The sequence below is a fragment of the Pan troglodytes genome, chromosome 1 (assembly GCF_028858775.2).
Source record: "Pan troglodytes isolate AG18354 chromosome 1, NHGRI_mPanTro3-v2.0_pri, whole genome shotgun sequence".
Lineage (NCBI taxonomy): Eukaryota > Metazoa > Chordata > Mammalia > Primates > Hominidae > Pan > Pan troglodytes.
Window position 1 is genome coordinate 65,347,627 of NC_072398.2, and position 18,665 is coordinate 65,366,291.

At 38.1% G+C, this 18,665-nt stretch overlaps 1 protein-coding gene across 4 annotated transcripts in view; it reads right to left on the reverse strand.

Moving 5' to 3' along the window:
* RGL1 (ral guanine nucleotide dissociation stimulator like 1) overlaps positions 1 to 18,665 on the reverse strand; it is a 291,692-nt gene that overhangs the window by 179,724 nt on the left and 93,303 nt on the right. For all 4 annotated transcript variants that reach the window (XM_016933982.4, XM_016933977.4, XM_016933978.4 and 1 more), the window contains one exon: positions 5,667 to 5,830. In XM_016933982.4, coding sequence (XP_016789471.1) covers positions 5,667 to 5,798 — 132 coding nt within the window. In that variant the 5' untranslated portion in view covers positions 5,799 to 5,830. The remainder of the gene's footprint in view (positions 1 to 5,666; positions 5,831 to 18,665) is intronic.

Sequence of the window (18,665 nt, forward strand, 5' to 3'; positions counted from 1 at the left end):
TCACAACCTAATTCCACCAGAGGTACAAAGAGGAGCTGGCACCATTCCTTCTGAAACTATTCTAAATCACAGAAAAAGAGGGACTCCTCCCTAACTCATTTTATGAGGCCAGCCTTATCCTGATACCAACACCTGGCAGAGACACAACAAAAAAAGAAAACTTCAGGCCAATATCCCTGATGAACATCGATGTGAAAATCCTCAATAAAATACTGGCAAACCGAATCCAGCAACACATCAAAAAGCTTATCCATCACAATCAAGTTGGCTTCATCCCTGGAATGCAAGACTGGTTCAACATATGCAAATCAATAAATGTAGAGCTTCTGCACAGCAAAAGAATCTATCATCAGAATGAACAGGCAACCTACAAAGTGGGAGAAAAGTTTTGCAATCTCTCCGTCTGACAAAGGTCTAATATCCAGAATCTACAAGGAACCTAAATAAATTTACAAGGAAAAACAAACAACCCCATCAAAAATTGAGCAAAGGATATAAACAGATACTTCTCAAAAGAAGACATTTATGCGGCCAAAAAACATGAAAAAAAGCTCATCATCAGGGGTCATTGTATACAATGAGATACTATCTCACACCAGTTAGAATGGCCATCAATAAAAAGTCAGGAAACAACAGATTCTGGAGAGGATGTGGAGAAACAGGAATGCTTTTACACTGTTGGTGGAAGTGTAAATTAGTTCAACCATTGTGGAAGACAGTGTGGTGATTCCTCAAGGATCTAGAACCAGAAATACCATTTGACCCAGCAATCCCATTACTTGGTATATACCCAAAGGATCATAAATCATTATACTATAAAGACACATGCACATGTATGTTTATTGCAGCACTATTCACAATAGCAAAGACTTGGAACCAACCCAAATGCCCATCAATGGTAGACTGGAAAAAGAAAATGTGGCACATATACACCATGGAATACAATGCAGCCATAAAAAAAAGATGAGTTCATGTCCTTTGCAGGGACATGGATGAAGCTGGAAACCATCATTCGCAGCAAACTAACACAGGAACAGACAACCAAACACTGCATGTTCTCACTCATAAGTGGGAGTTGAACAATGAGAACTTGAGAACACATGGACACAGGGAGGGGAACATCACACACCGAGTCCTGTTGGGGGATGGGGGGCAAGGGGAGAGATAACATTAGGAGAACTACCTAATGTAGGTGACAGGTTGATGGGTGCAGCTAACCACCATGGCATATGTATACCTGTATAACAAACCTGCATGTTCTGTACATGTATCCCAGAACTTAAAGTATATTAAAAAAAAATAAGAAAACTAAAAAAAAAAAAAAATACATGTATAGTATGTTCATATCAGCATTGTTCGTCATGGCAAAAAACTATAAATAACTTAAATGTTCATCCACATAACGATGAATAATTAATCATGATATAACCACACAATGGCATATTGTACAATAGTGAAAATTAATGAAGTATTACTATATATATTTTTGTGGCTGAATCTTAAAAATTTTATAAACATAATGTTGAGTAAAAGAAGTGAGTCACCAAAGACACCATATATATAAATATATATGTGTTTATATATACATACATATGTAGGTGTATATATGTGTGTGCATGTGTGTGTGTGTATAACTCAACAGTATTGTTTGAGGATACACATATGCAGTAAAGACTTTTAAAAAGCAAAAGGATGATTAAACACAACTTTCAGGAAGATGGGTACCTTTGCAGGGAAAGAAATCAAAGAGATAGTAGGTGAAACAGTTCACATATAGACTCAACAAACTGTTTCTTAAGTTGGTTGTGGACTCACAAGTATTTGTGATTCCACAATATTATAATCCATAACTTGCATGTGTATTATTTTGTAGGTATCAAATACTATAATGTTAAAAAATGAGCACTTAGCAAAAAAAAATGAATTGAAGGAACTTCTTTAGCCTTAGTTATCAAAATCCTACAGCAAAAGAATGTAGGATAAAATATTGGTGAGACATTAAGGATGAAATATTAAAGCATAACCTTTAAAGTCAAAAAGAAGACAAGATAGTCATTGAATATAAAAATGTTGATACTCTCCAAATCAGTCAACAAATTTACTGAAATCCAAATCAAATTCCCAACAAGTTTCTGCTTAATTTTTCTTCATATCTTCAGAACTGAACAAGCTCATCCTAAATCCATATGGAAAATACAGTTTCCAAAAACAACCAAGATAATCTTGAAGATCAATAGGTCAGCAGAGAAACATTCCCTACTGGATACTCGGGGCTTTTTTTAGAGCTAGAATAGTTAAATGAGTATCATATCCACAGACAGGATATCTATAGAAACATGATACATGAAAAATAGCATTATAAACTGAAGAAGAAATAATAACATTCAAAAGTGACACTAGATAATTAATTATCCATATGGAAAAAACACATATCCCTATTTCAGATTGTGAAATAAATACTAAGCAAATAAAAGCAAACATTTAGAACTTTTAGAACTTTTAGGAAACACAGGAGAATATCTTTATCATCATGAGGTCAGAAATAATTTCTTAAAGCAGAAAAAACACAAACCATAAGGAGAAAAGAAGACTGATAAATTTTACCAAATTAAAATTTAAAACAAAAATTTAGGAGTGGGAAAATATTGTTTTAGTGCATGAAATCAATAAAAAGGATTGTTTAGTAAACAAAACATTAGTTTCCAGAAATCAACAAGGATAGACAAATGACCCAATGAAAAGAAACAAGCAAAGGATAAGAACAGATAATTCACAGAAAACTAAATGGCCAATATCCATGTGAACAGATGCTCAATGCCACAAGAATTCAGGGAAATTTGTGTTACAACAAGGTCCCATTTCAAAACAAACAGACTGGCCAATATTTAAAGGTCTGTCAATACCAATAACAGGTGAGGATATAGAATGGGTGAACTTTCATATGCTGCTAACAGAGATACAAACTCATGGCCTCATTTCAGAGCTGATCTAGTAATATCTAGCAAAACTAAAGGTATTCATACTTTACAACTCAGCATGCCACTTCCAGGTGTCTATGCTAGAAAAAACTCTAGCATATGTTCACGAGGAAAAATGTATTATACTGCCAATTGCATTGAAAGAAAACTAAAAGTTAATCAACAAGAGAATGGAGAAATAAATTTGACTATATTAAAATAATATAAACAGCAGTTAAACATGAATAAAGTGAAACTACATATGTCAGCATAAAAATAGAAACAAAAAAACAAGCTGTAGAAGTAGATGTACAGTACAAGGCTTATATAAAATTTACAAGATGTAAATCAATACTGTATATTGAATATATAGATCCACATGCATGTAGTATAAATACTGAAATATGCATAAAAATGATAAACACCAAATTCAGATTTATGACAGGGCCAGGACTGGAGTGAGACAAGCATCAAGCCTAGGGTGCAAAATTTAAGGATACACTCACTCTCAATTTTGTGCAAGTACAGGGCATAAACCTAAGAGTGAGTGCTTCCTTAAATTTTGTGCCCTCAGCACAACACTCATCTCATCTTATCTTGGACCTGTCAGGTAAGATACACAAAGACTTCATCTACCACCTGTGGAGTTTATTTCTTTAAAAAAAAAAAAAGTCTGTTGTGCAAGTATATCCCTATAGAGAAGGTTTGTATTTGCTTCTGCTGGATTTTACATGTTCAAAACTAGTTGTTAGGTTACTTCCTTGGATTGGAATTGTCATAATGTGTCAATATTAGGAATTTGAATTTTAAACACAAGTGTAGTGAGGAGTTGGTATAATAATTTCCCATGGAAGATTCCTCTTTCTCTTCACAGAGTAACCAAAAGAAAGGCATGCAACTAAACTTGGCAATGAGCTCCTCTCTCCCACAGCTTTGCATCCTGAGCAGAATATGAGAATATGGAGGGGAAGGGACCAGTTTAGAATTTGTGCCAGGATTGGCACCCTGAGCAGTTTCTACTGACTTGGTTCCTGTCTTATTTCCAAGCCTAGTTCTCCAAACTTCTCACCAATTCTGTAAGCTTCTCAACATCCTCCAGCAATTTCTCATTCTCCTTAATTTAGTCAATTTCTGTTACTTGGAACCAAAGAGCCATACCAATATACTTAGCCTCATGCTGTCAAACAAGGAATTTATATATTTCCACTTGTTATGATTCCATCCTTAGGAATCAACTTTCTCAGCATTATTTGATTTCCCATTAGGTTTGCCTACAAGGAGAATGTGTGCTAAACATTTTAAATTGAGTATTCCAGAAGATAAAACTCTTCTATTTGTCTTTATCAATTAAGGAATTGCCATTTTCTTTTTATATATTAGTTGCATAAACTTAATTCATGTGAGTTTGCCCCAGAAAGTTCTGTTGGATACATGAGAAAATAAAATTTCCAAGCATGTAAGCTAAGGACCAGACCCTAGACAACTACCCAAGATAATGAATATCACCCAGGTAAGCCTCTCAGAAAACAGCTGCTGGTCTTTCTGGTAGCCAAAATACCATTGACAAAGTGTTCTCTGTTTTCCCTATTACGTTTCTATGCTATCTTAGTTGTTTCGAAGTTCTTGCTTTGGTACCTCTCTCTGAGATGCTCTTTCCCATGTATTAAAACCTCTAGCTTTTGGGGCTGGGCACAGTCACTCACACCTGTAATCCCAGTGCTTTGGAAGGCAGAGGCAGGAGGATTGCTTGAGGCTAGGCCTTCAAGACCAGCCTGGGCAACATAGCGAGAGTCTCATCTCTACAAAAAATTTAAAAATTATCCAGGTGTGGTGTTGTGTGACCTGTAGTCCTAGTTACTTGGGAGCCTGAGACAGGAGGATCACTTGAGCCCAGGAGTTCCAGGCAGCAGTAAGCTATGACTGTGCCACTGCACTCTAGCCTGGACAGAAGAGCAAGATCCTGTCTCCAAAAAAACAAAAACATAAAAACCTCTAGCTTTAATTTTATTTGCTGAGCTGAAAAGATGGTCACAACCCAAGCTCAGGGAAATTAGGCCTTTCCATGATCTGGTTAATAACTCCATTCTCTTTTCCAATCTTCCTTTTATACCTCTTCATGCCTATATGGAAATGGTTTTCAATATCTTGCCAATATGTATTTTACCTCAAACGCATAATAAAAATAAAAGCTTTAATTTATAATTTCCATTGAAAGAATAATAGCATCTCTCTCTCTCTCTCTCCCCGTCCCCTCTCTCTCTCTTTCTCTCTCTCACACACACCCCCCCCCACAAATATGCATGCAAATATCAGCATTTTATATAAGTCAAATGAAACTTCAACAACAATAGGCTTGAGAGAGGGAAGTCACAGAAGGGCAGCCTTGAGAAAGAATGTAGCTAGCGGGATACCCACAGCTACACTGCTGATACCTGAGGCTAAAGTGCAGATTATATGCATATGAGCCTTAGATCATCATTTTTTAAGCGCTGGCTTTCAGTGCAGCCTCCTTGGCCTGAATCACTGTGTAGTCATTAATGTGCAAAGGACATGCTCCTGACTTACTTGTTCTCCAGTCATGGCTGTGCCTACAGCCCCTGAATAAAGATTTGCCAAGCTGGCCTGTGGGGCTGGCTACACGAAGAATTATAGTCTCAGGTATAAACAAATCCAACATTTCACCAACTGTGTCATTTAGAGTCATCTTACCTCCTCTGTCTTTAAAACTTCCCATATTCGAACATGATCTTCCACCAGCCAGTGTCCCGTGCTTTCTACCTTGGTGGAAAGTTTGAATTTAGACACCTCTTGAGTAGGTTCTCCCACAGGTTTCACCTCCATCTTGAAAGAGGCAGGCAGGAGGCATTACGGATCTGTGTGGAAGAATAAAGTGTGATCCAGGTTAAAACAATGGGTAACATTAAAAGAGACATCGAAGCAAATTATCATGCTTGACTTCTGACTAGTGAGACCATTAAAGACAGTATCATAATAGGCATCAACTTTTATGGCCACTTTTATATTCTAAATATTCATTATTGGTATTTTAATGCAGGCTTTGGGAGGTAAGAATGCATTCTGATAATGGCAAACTGATACAAATTTTAAAGCAAAGTGCAAGCCATCATCTGCCTGTTATACCTGCTCATCATTTGGCTTTGGTGCTCTCAGGGGGAGTGATGGAAATGGGTGGCTGTCAGGCAAACCTGAGTGATGTTTTCATATTTCCATGCCAAGTGCTCCATGTGGAAGAAGCACTGGCTATGATGTCAAGAGTTTTACTCTTCAAACATCTATTATGCACTTGTGTATATGAGGCTCCATGCTAGGCATACACAAATAATTCAGTAGTTTGGCTGTTAACCTTAAGAACTTAGAGCCTCAGGACAGAAAGATTGTAAACAAGTATTAACAATATGATGTATTACAACGTAGTGTCTGAAATGCCACAATAATTGTGTTTCTAAACTGCAATGAAGGCAGAGGAAGATCCCTTTGATATTCACTGGCTATGCACTTTCTTGGGCCTTGGTTTTGCTAACAGTTACTGTAAGATATTATTTAAAAATTGATACCAATTTTACAAGGTCTACTTCTTTGACATCTTTCCATCCACCACTGGCTTGCTCAGAATCTCATCATATCTTGCCTGGCTCAGCCCCATATTATCAGAAGAGTCTCCTTGCCTCCATTCAAGTCTCCTTGAGTCTATTCTTGGTGTAATTTTTCTAAAAAGCAAAACTGTTACTGATGTTTCATCTGCCTAAAACTTTTCCTAAAGAATAAAACCCAAATTCCTTCACACAGCATCCAAGGATCTTTGTGTCTGGCTTTCTCCACCTCCCTTCTCCCACCTCATGCATGCACTGCTGCCTCCTCAGCCACTGTTTCAGCCATTTGAAAGTATCTATGGACCCCAGATACATCTGGTGCCTATAGCCTTTGTTTGTGACACCTTCTCTCCAATCCCCATCCCAAGAGAATACAGGCCTCCCTCCTTTGTTACTCTATGTACTCTAGACAAACTTCTATCATGTCACCTGTAACACCTTATTATATTTATTTGCTTTCAATTCTATTTTCGCCTTCTAGCCTTATAAGCATCTTGAGACTAGAGATAGTATCACACACAGAGTAAGTACTAAATAAATGTTTTATGAATCATTAATTCAATCATTTAGTAAATCATGACAATCCATTGAAAAGGAGGCAGCAGATCTTATATATTCAAGTAACAGATGTAAAAGTCAGGTTACCTCTTCCTTTTAACTTTTGTATTAACTTAGTGGGCTGTAAGTTCTTCACAAAAAAGGGATAAGTCTAACATTCATCACACACCCCCAAGCAGCTTATAATGCAAGACGATATTGCTCATTCGTTAACAACAGGCTGGTTTTCATGGAAATGTCTTCAAGGAATTATGTCTGCAAAACACAGGTGTTATGCTCACTTAACCCACTACCCAAATAAAAGTAAGTGGAAATTGAAATCTATACGAGTGGCAGGAGTGACGGGTCAGCGGATTTAAGAAAATCATCATCTGCAGAGGAGTTACTTCTCTGCTCTGGGGCTTCCCATGCTCCATCTGTAAGCCATGGAGAGTAAGCCCATCTACTTGCAGAGAGCAGTGATGAAGAAACTGATAACCAAAACCATCGTGAAGTACTTAGAAACATAGAGCACTTAATACCCTCCCATTAGGAACCAGGAAACAAAACCTACATAATTAATAAACAAAGTTCCTCTGAGTGGACACACTAATAAATGATGCTGACACATACACACAAGGAAATAAACAAATCAGAGTCATGTAGAGATTTCAGTCCAAAAAAAGGAAATGAAAATAAACAGGCAAAATGGAAACAGGCCAGATTAGTAGGAAAGGAAATTCCATTGTTGTTATTGGAGATAATACTGTAAACAATAACAAATAAATCAAAACAAAGTAGGAAAACTACATAAAATGGTTTTGGCTGTCTCCTTCGTATATTATGGAAACAAACCTGGATAAAACAGACAAAGTACAAAATCTCATGGGAACAATGGAACATCTGTAAGCGTAACGTGTTCCAGAGACCCCACAGCTTACTCTACTGTCTGCCCACAGCTGCTTTCTCATCTCCGCAGTGTGGGTGAAAGTTGGCAAATTTTCAGCGTTGGAAGACTGAACTCTACTGTGCACTGACTTCCCACAGATTGCTCCTCATCCTGTTTGGGAAGAAGATGCAATTGTGAGTTTTAAACGATTCCAAAGCACTCAGGAACTAAGGAGGGACTCAAGAGAGGCAGCCAGTTCTTACAAGGCTCTTCAAGCATTCTGAGATCCTCCACCCTATCTGAGACTTGAAGTCTTTTTCACTCATCCTCAGTGTATCTCTGCACTTACAAAAATGACCATATGTACAATATATCTTGAGCTTCCACTGCATACCAGCCACAGTGCTAGGCATTTTCCACATTATCTGTAATCCACACAGTAACCCTGAGAGGTAGATATCACCATTTTACGGCAATGAAAAAATGAGATTCAGAGAGGTTAAATAACTTTACTACACTGCTAGAAAGTTGCAGAGTTCCCAAGTTCATGCTCTCTCTCCTAGATCAGTTCAGAAAGCCTTCAGCTCCATCCTACTCTCCCGCCACTGGTAGAATGCAACCTCCTTCTCATGCTCCTTCCTCCATAGACTAGAGCCAGTGTCTGTGTCTCAGCTCACTGGCACAATGGTGCCCCCTTGAGAGATGGTCACACCTGATGAGTACATAGGTAAGGATGGCATAGAGGTAGGAAAACATCACAGGGAATGGATCATTCCTTTTCCTTTTTACTGACATCTCAACTTCTGACCAGGGTGAGCTTTATGAGTGTGTGACCTATGAAGTCACACAGGGCCCCATGCTCAGAAGAGCCTCATGCTTGGTTTAATGCTTTGCTGTTGCTACCTTAAACTTCTTAATTTTTGAACAAGGGGACTTCTATTTTCATTTTGCACTGAGCCCCACAAATTATATAGCCAGTCCTGCTACCAACCTGTCCTTTTCCTCTTCAAATCTAGCATTTTATTCCATACTTTCTTTATTCTTTTCTTTTTTTCTTTTGAGACAGGGTCTCATGCTATCACCCAGGCTGGAGTGCAGTGGTGCAATCTTGGCTCACTGCAACCTCTGCCTCCCGGGTTCATGCAATTCTCCTGCCTCAGCTTCCCAAGTAACTGGGATTACAGATGCCTGCCACCACGCCCAGCTAATTTTTGTATTTTTAACAGAGACGAGATTTTACCATGTTGGCCAGGCTGGTCTTGAACTCTTGGCCTCAAATTATCCACCTGCCTCAGCCTCCCACAGTGCTGGGATTACAGGCATGAGCCACCTCACCCAGCCTCGATACTTTCTTTAAACAATTCATGCATTATAGGTTTCCTACCTATTCCCCTAAAAAGAGCTAGAAGTCTATGTGACAGAGTCATTTTTTTGTTAAAATTAAAATAGGAGGCATATGTAGACTTTCCACTACCTCTGATATACTGTGCATCTTATAGTTGAACTGCTGACTTCTTTCTTTTTCTTTTTTTTTTTTTTTTTGAGACGGAGTCTTGCTCTGTCGCCCAGGCTGGAATGCAGTGGCGTGATCTCAGCTCACTGCAACCTCTGCCTCCAGGGTTCAAGCGATTCTCATGCCTCAGCCTCCTGAGTAGCTGGGATTACAGGCATCTGCCACCACCTCCAGCTAATTTTTGTATTTTTTAGTAGAGACGGGGTTTCGCCATGTTGGCCAGGCTGGTCTGGAACTCCTGACCTCAGGTGATCTGCCTGCCTCGGCCTCCCAAAGTGCTGAAATTACAGGCATGAGCCACCGCACTCAGCCTGCCTTCTTTCTTAAAACACATAGTCAAGGCTTACAAGACAACCTCCAGGCAAATACCATAAATATGGGCCCCTTCAACAGAATCATCAGATAATATGAAATCACTGTAAACCTAAAAGGCAAAATTTTCTGTTCTAGTTAAAAATTGGTCTAAAATATAATAAGCCTTACGGACTCCTTTGGAAATCAATTTTGAAGAATTTTTAATTTAAAACACCTGATACCCAAAACAGAATTTTGTTTAAACAACTGGATGGTAAAATCAGCCTTAAGTTGGGAGTGGGGTGAAAAAAGGAACCTGTATGTATATAAAGGCAAATCGGATCAGAGAGCATAAAAGCAAAATTTTTCTCAAAAATTAAAAAAGAAAATTGTTTGGGAATTTTTTTGTAACTGTAAAAGGATTGTGATTGTACACTGCCTCAACCTTATGAAGCACAGAAATAAAATTAAAACAGGGAAGACAGGTGGGATGGAAGAAAGATGTGCTTGCTTGACACTGAGAAACAATCTGCAGATGAGAAAGCCATGGAAAGATTTTTTTTTTTTTTTTTTTTGTAGAGATAGAATCTCACTATGTTGCCCAGGCTGGTCTCACCTGGGCTCAAGTGATCCTCCTGCCTCAGTCTCCCAAAGTACTAAGATTACAGGCATGAGCCACTGTGCCTAGTCTTCTTTTTAAAATATTTACTAACACTATGCTTATAATATCTATAATATGTAATCATAACTTATTTCTTCTATTCCTTCCAAAATAATCATTGACAGGAGGTCATAACATTTTCCATGGTCATAACAAAGGGCGCAGCTGATGGCTTCATACCCTAAGTGATCATTATGCACCAAAAGTAAATGAGCAGTTTCTCAGAGGCTAATCTTGAAAACGTAAGTATTAAAATAACAATCTAAGAACACAATAACTTGCCATTATTAGTGTCTGTTCTTGCTATCAGATAAAAATTATCCATCACTTCCATGGATGCCCTTTTTTTGAAACATGGCTTTAAAAGTAAGTGCTAGGACACAACTCCACTCAAGTCTGTATTTATTTTATTAACCTCCATGCTGAACTTTGTTTGATACATCATTTTGTAATTTATTGAATTTTACTTTCCTTCTTATAATAAATAGCATATGAGACATCCCTCACAAATCGTTATTTTTTTCTCCTCCTCCTCCTCTTTAAATATGTTTGGAAGGAAAAGAAAGTGTTTAAAATTCAGAAACTTATTGAAATGATTTGGTGCTTCTTATCTTTATCTATTAGGGTCATGCTTTTCTTCTTCCTCTGCAGACTCCATTATATGTGATAATATTTCTGCTTATTTTCCTTTTGCTTCTACCTGAAGAAATCTTTCAATTTTTCAAACTCAACTCAGATTTCTTCTAATCTTGAAAATGTCTGGCATTTACCCTGTTCCAGTCCCTTCCCATGATTATTTGTCTTTCTGCCATTTCTTTCCTCCTACATTCTCTCTTCCTCATTCCTCTTCCTAATGAGCTGAGGTCCTGTCCAGATAAGATAGGTTTGTTTATCTTTATATCCTACTATCTTCAACTCTTCCACCTAGAATGCTATCAAGAGCAGTCTTTGCATTTTAGTTTTACTCAAAGGTTCAGAATTGCCTAATGCAAAGTGCACTGAAATTCTAGTCACAAGACCTGAGTTAAAATCATGAAGCTACAGTTAATTCTCTGTGTAACCATCAAGCAAGCCATTTCACCTTTCTTGGCCTCAGTGTCCTTATCTTTAATATGAATAGGCTGCAAGACTGCTGAGACCTCTTACAGTTACAAAAGTAAAGCATTCACCTCCCTCAAATGTAGAAAGCAAAACTAATGTGCATTGAATTATTTTTCCAGAAGAACTGAAGGCTCCAAACTACTAAACAAAACAGTGAAAGGTGATTTCAGTGTTTCACTCACGTATTGTACTTATTCCCATATTATGCATTCACTACTCAAAAGTCAAACAAACAGTATGATATTAAAATAGCCTCTTTACATACATGTGTATAATATCGGGGTTTTGACTATTCAGAGATAACCCAAAACTCTGACATGTAGTCTATTGTAAGTGTGCTGAGGCTTTTTAAAGCTGCTATTTGGACATGCTCACCCATCCTTAGCATCTAACTCCTGGTTTGGTGGTAGACTTCTCTAACCATGATTGCTATTGTGATATCTACAAATTGTGGGATCCAAGAAGGTCTCAAGATACAGCCTCCTAATTGTGGAGGGGGCGTGACAGTGATCTCACTAGTCTATTTCTTCTGAGAACACAGAGAGAAGCAGCTATCCAGAATCAAAGATGACCATATGAAAATGGAAACTGGGGCACAGACAGACATCAGAAGGGAAGGACTCCAGAAAGCCACAGCAGAGAGACAGATTGCTACTGCCCTGAGAAAGGAAGCCCATTAGATAATTTCGTAGTAATACTAAATGTTGCTTGTGTTTGAACTGGAGGTATGAGTCAGTGTCCTAGGAGGTAAGAGAGCAAGATTCCTATTATCTCTTCCTCTTTGGAATCTCAGCAGCATTTCAAGTCTATCTATATAAGGCAACTCAGTTATATCCTGAGTATTGCTTTTTTTGCTTTCCATAACTTACTCTGGTCTCCCCTGCTAGCCTGCCAGCTCTTTAAGAGCAAGATTAGACATAAGTTTGTTACACTGCTTCAATTTTTTACAAAACTCCATCACCCTTTTAAAAAATAGATTTTTACTTTTTTATTAAAGAAAATGTACTGGAAGAAGGAATTAAGCATTCAACATGATAATGTATTTTGGAATAAATGTCAATCATTGGGCAACCATTTTCAAAGGAATTTTAATTATATAGTGTCTCCAAATGCTGAGCAAGGTTGCACAATACTGTCTGTGGAGTTAGAAGTGACTCTGGGAGCAACTGTCTCCGGTTAAGTGTAGAAAATTAAAGAAGTGCAAGGCATTCCTGCTTTATTCCAGTTGATATTTTAAAAGACTGGTCCAACTGGTCTTCAAACCACATACTTTCTCCCCCTTACTGATAGTATTTGGCCAAAGTTTTTAATAATAAAAAAAAAAAAAAGAAAAATCCAGAGTGGGTTTGTACTACCCTGTGACCCTCCCTGGAGAAACGCTGCTCAGCAATCCCTGCTTTGCTCAACAATCCCTGCTCGGCACAGAGAGCCAACACAAGGAAAACAGTTGGGCTCCCTTCCTAGTCTCCATTCAGTGCAGCCGTCTGGTCACAAATCTGCAAAGACAGACGTGGGGGAGGGAGAGGATACCTAAACAGAACAGAGCTGAGATCACAAAAAAATATCCTTTAGCATTCTAAGAGAGATAGAGGGAATTCCAGGGGACTGCCTTTTTTATGGCCTATATTTTTATTACGATAAAAAGTTCAGTAATTATGTTGCTGGAAAGCATGAAACAAGACAAAACTGTAAATCACATGACTGTCCCAGGCTCAAATGTTTCACAATTCTGTAAACACCAGCTTTAACTGGCTGAATGAAGGCAAAATGCAAAAACCATTAGGAGAGCATCATCCAGTTCAATAGTCACAGGCTAATTTTTATCAAGTTGAAGGAAATTAAGCTGATTTAGATCATAGCAATCCTTTAGGTCTCAACAATAACAACAGCAACATTGACAACACAACCCTCTCCACCACAGTGCATTCAATATTTACTACACCAGGTACTGGGCTAGCACATTACAAGCCTCAGTTTATCCTCAGAAGCTCAAATCAAGAGAGATTATGGAATAAGCCTTAGGGTTTCTCTCCAGTCATCCTGACCCAGAGCTGGGCCCTCACCACTCCACTCCACTGCTATCCTTTAATAGTCAGTGTTCCACTTACAAAATAACATCATGTAGATGTTCAAAAATCTGAGTTCCTAGGAATCTGAGCTCTCGAAAGGATTCAGAGGTGGACTTCTCACGGGAGGAATGCAAAGATCTAGAAATGTTAGATTCACAGGGGAAAAAATCTGTTGAGTTTACCAGTTAATACACAAAATCATTTTAACTAGCTTCCGAATCTACTAGCCCTTCCACATTTCAGATTAAAGAGCAATCTGTTCTCAATCTTTTACTTCACCATAAACAGAAATTGAATCTATTTAATTACAGTCACTTTACTAAGCCAGAGGAAAATGGAAGGTCCCAATGGGGAAAAACTCTTTCAAGAAAACACTTGTGGGAGAGCATGTAGAGTGAGCTGGCTCTAAGCCAATCCTTATCCTTTCTCACAGTCTCTAAGTAGCAAGAACACCATGATTTTCACATATACCATATACTGCCAAATATCATTCCTCCTTCATTTGATCAGATAACACCTTATCCCATTACAGAAGACTCTTTAATTAGTGTCACATAATAATGATCTAGTTAGTGTTGAAGACCAAAACACCAGTTTGCTAGATTAGCTAGGTGCAAGAAGCTTTATACACAGAGTAGCATTTTTATTCCTATCTAACTATGTTGTTCCTTCTCTGAATGGGAATAAATCCTCTGGAATGGAAATAAATCCTTGTAAGTGGTGCTAAGGACAAAGGAATTGGTCCAATACTCATCCAGCAGGGGAGAGGGCAGAAGCTATGTGCCTTAGTTAGAATGAGTTATACTACTGGCTCAACATGGCAAACCTTTCCCATGTGGGATCAAAGACTCAATAACCCAGATGAACACAGGAACACAGGGACAATGAAACCAAGGGGAAACCACTAGAGATGCTGCTTCCTGACGCTGCCTTTTGCATAGATCTTGTGACTTTTCCCTGATGACCTGGTGCCCAAAAGCGAATACAAAGTCAAAGCCATATCTTACAGAATCCTGAAAAACCCTCTCAAAGACTTGAGCTTGACATAACATAGTGACATTTTTATCAGTAAATTCAGTAAAAACTGTTGTGTTGGTCACGATCCATGTATACTCAAGAAGATACAATCCCTATTTTTAATGAGAGCCCCATTTGTCCTTTAGCAAACCCCGTAAGGACACTCCAACATTAAAAAAAAAATTGTTTCCATGTTTTTTTCCTCTTACTCAGAGCTCTGTGAGGGTGTACTGTACCATATAGAATGCATCCTGCATTCATAAATATATATCAGAGGAGAAGCAGCTGTTGAATTTAACCTCGATAGTCCATTAAGGATGAAACCCTCACATTATTTTAGAGTGAACCAAAAGGTTTTAAGCCTAAATGAAGCCTTTGAGAACCAAATTCTACTCTCAAATTTCAAACGGATTTTCAAAACATGTTTAGAAACTGCTTTGCATAGCAACAGAGTCAGAGTATTTTCAACTCAGCCTATGGGAAGGACCTTACTGGGATACATTCAATGGTTACTCAATTAGAACCTATTTTTTTTCTTTAAAATTGCAAATATTCGTAGCAAAACCAAGCCTGGCTTTCTCATCAGGCCTTCACAATAGCACCAGCTGTTCATCACAGTCTTTCCAAGGGCTGCATTAAATGACTTGTGTACATCTGCGGGGCTTCTGTGTTTGATCCTAGATTATATTTTCACTAAGGTTAAGGGTTAGAGTTTTGACAGATGTGGCTGTGTTCTAATTGGCCCATTTTATCTGGCCCTTTTCCACACACATACAGTATTCGATAGCCAAGTTTGTGAAATGCCTCAATTTTGATACTAACAAATGAGGGGTGGATGGAATGTAGGGCTTGAGCACTCGGTTGGGTGTCGGCTTTAGTTTCAGAGTCCATATGAAATCCATGCCAACATCTGTCTGGGGGGAAAGAGGATCATTTCATTCCATGTTACCATTTCATTCCAACTGGGTTACAGTTTCTTTTCTCTTCCTTTTATTCTTCCCTCCTTAAACTTTTACAGGACTTTCCATTTTTTTCATTGCCACAGATTGACCTTGCTATTTCCCATAAACCAAAGTGTAAACTTGAACTAAGATTGTATCTTGCGTTCTGACACCTTAGCACAACAGCAATCATGCAAATATAAGATTTAGCATTCCTGACTTTCTAGCTGGAGGGTTAGTGGGCCAATCTGACTGACTATAACAAGACGGCAAATTTGCAGGGACATGACGTGTAGTTTCCTTAAATCTCACCTAGCACCATGCTGTCACAGGAAGGAAGAAGTCCCTAAAGTTTTACGTAGCTATAGCCTAATTATTGTGTGAGGTGTGTATGGGGCAGGGCGAAACAAAGATAAGTTAAGCCTGTGTTCTCCACTAATTGGCCCTTGAGCTGGGAGTTCTTAATCTCAATTCCTGGGAAGTCTACAATCATATGAGAAGAAAGAGATACATTTCAAAATGATAGATTATATTTCAAACTGACAGGATAGGTGTTAGAAGAGAGAAATACACAAGTGTATTACACTGAGAGCTCTTTGAGGTAAGTATTAATTCCCCATCCAGATGAAACTGAAGCTCAGAGAAATTAAGTGAATTGCCCAAGGTCACAGAGCAGGGTCCAAATTTGAAAACAGATCTGTCTGACTTAGAACAAAGCTTTCATTTTCATTTTGTCATGGCCTTTCAAAATTTTCACAGAATTGTGGCCATGTTACTATTTGGCTTTGTAACTTTAATGCTTAAGGAGAAACACTAACTCTCTGTAATAAGGTAGCAGGGGAAAGGCCAAGAGGGTTATCTGAAATTGTGCTTCCTTATCTGTGCTACCTTTTCTACCAAAGCTGAGAGTCAGTTTCTTCTACCTCCCTTCATATTCTATTTTATCAGCTCCTCCACATTCTCTAGTGCCTATCACACTTCCTCTGCCCTGCCCTTCAAGAGCTAAATAATTATTCCACTACTAAAAAGAAGTGGCAGAAAACAGAAGCAAAAATTGGACAGTCAGTTATTTCACTTCTTATTCACATATGTAAATTTTTGCCACAGAAATATGGTAACCTGTAAGTCTAGTTATTTTTAAGCCTTCTTTAAAACAACATATGGAATCTATTATAATATTCAATGACTTCACTTTTGCTTCTGCTCTAGAGATTGATGGGTTTATGATTTATAGCTCAAGTGAATTCAATTCTCAGGTTCATTGCTCCAATTTTGGTTGACATTGTTTCTGGATACCACAAAGATATTAATTGTTAACTTCATTGTGTACTGAAAAATGACTTATACACTAGCAAAACTTAAGTGGACTCAGAGTTACAACTTCTATGCACCCACCCATTTCTCCACTTCAGACGGGACAAAAAGAAAGTGTGTTTTACTCTTTTGTGTGCCCTTAAAAGGAATTCGAGGCTTGTTACTTTGAAAGCATAATATCATGAACAGGATGAAGTATAGTGAAATTAGATCCAAATAGTTTTGAGGTCTTACCTGAGAAATAAGTACACTGATTAAGTCAGCCTAGAAATCTGTCAACAGCCTGCCTGGGTGAAGGTTGATTAAATCTCTCCCTCCTTCCCTGTTTCATTGCCACAGACCTCCAGAGTTGTTTAGATTCTACTCTAGTTCCTACTGGACCAATTAGTCAAAATTATGTTCTGTACTCTCCAAATTAAAATCTGGCAACACTAGCCTTCCATGTATAATGGACTGTCATAGTTGGTTTCATGTAACCACAGAGGAAATTGAAATAGAAAGGCAGGGGCTTAGATACATTCAAGCAGTACATTAGCAGTGACATCAATTTTAAATATAAGAGTCCCTGACGCTTTAGTCTGAGCCACTGAGCCAACTAACACACTCACTCCATTATCTCAGAGAGGGGAGGTAGTGAGTTTTGTGGTCCTCTGAAAGAGACCTGTGGCCGAAACACACCATGTTAGCACCTTCCTCTGGGTCCAGCTTGGGACTTCTAGGAGGGAACCTTGGCTCTTGGTCTTAGCCAGTATTTAAGTGGGAAGTTGCTTTGTATTACAGCCAAGAGTCACAGGAATGCCTGACACAGTGCCCAATATGGAAGAGGCTTTATACTATGGAGAAATTGTCAACACCTTTATAATGTTTCCCTTTACTGACTCCAAGATGTTGCCCCTCAAAAACAGCAACTACTACATACAAGCACAATTTTAATGAGGGATAGTTTACATATCTCATGTTAAGGGTATATTCTATGACTTTTGACAAATAGTATACACCCATGTTACCACTGCTAAAGTCAAGATTAGAACATTTCCATTACTTCAAAAGATCATTCTCTTAAGCCCCTTCCCAGCCGATCTCACCCTATCACTGGCCCCGGGCAACCATGAACCTGCTTTCTGTAAATATATGTTAAGTTTTTCTTTTCTAGAGGTTTATATTGAATATCATACAATACCTACTTTTTTTTCGGTCTTCTTTCACTTACCACATTTATTTTGAGATTCATCTATGTTGGTACATGTTTAAATAGTTTGTCCTTTTCAGTACTAAGTAGTATTCCATTGTTAAACATTTTATTTATACATTCACCTGCTGATGGACATTTGTGTTGTTTCCAGTTTGGGTTACTTTAAATAAAGTGAAAGAACACTTGTGTACAACTCTTTTTGTGGACACACGCTTTCATTTCTCTTGGATAAACACCTAAGAGTAGAATTGCTGAATCATATGGTAAATCTATGTTTAACTTTATAAGAAACTGCCAAAACTGTTTTCCAAAGTGGTTGTACAATTTTATATTCCCATAAGCGGTGTATGCAGGAAAATCTCAGTGGTTTCATATCCTCATCAACAGTTAGTATTTGGGGTCCTTTTAATTTTAGCCACTCTAATGTTCTAACGGATGTGTAGTGATATCACATTGTGGTTGTAATTTTCATTTCCCTAATGATGAATGATATTGAGCATCTAGTCATGGATATATTGGCTATCTGTGTATCTTCTTTGGTAAAGTTTGTTCAAATGTGTCCATTTTAT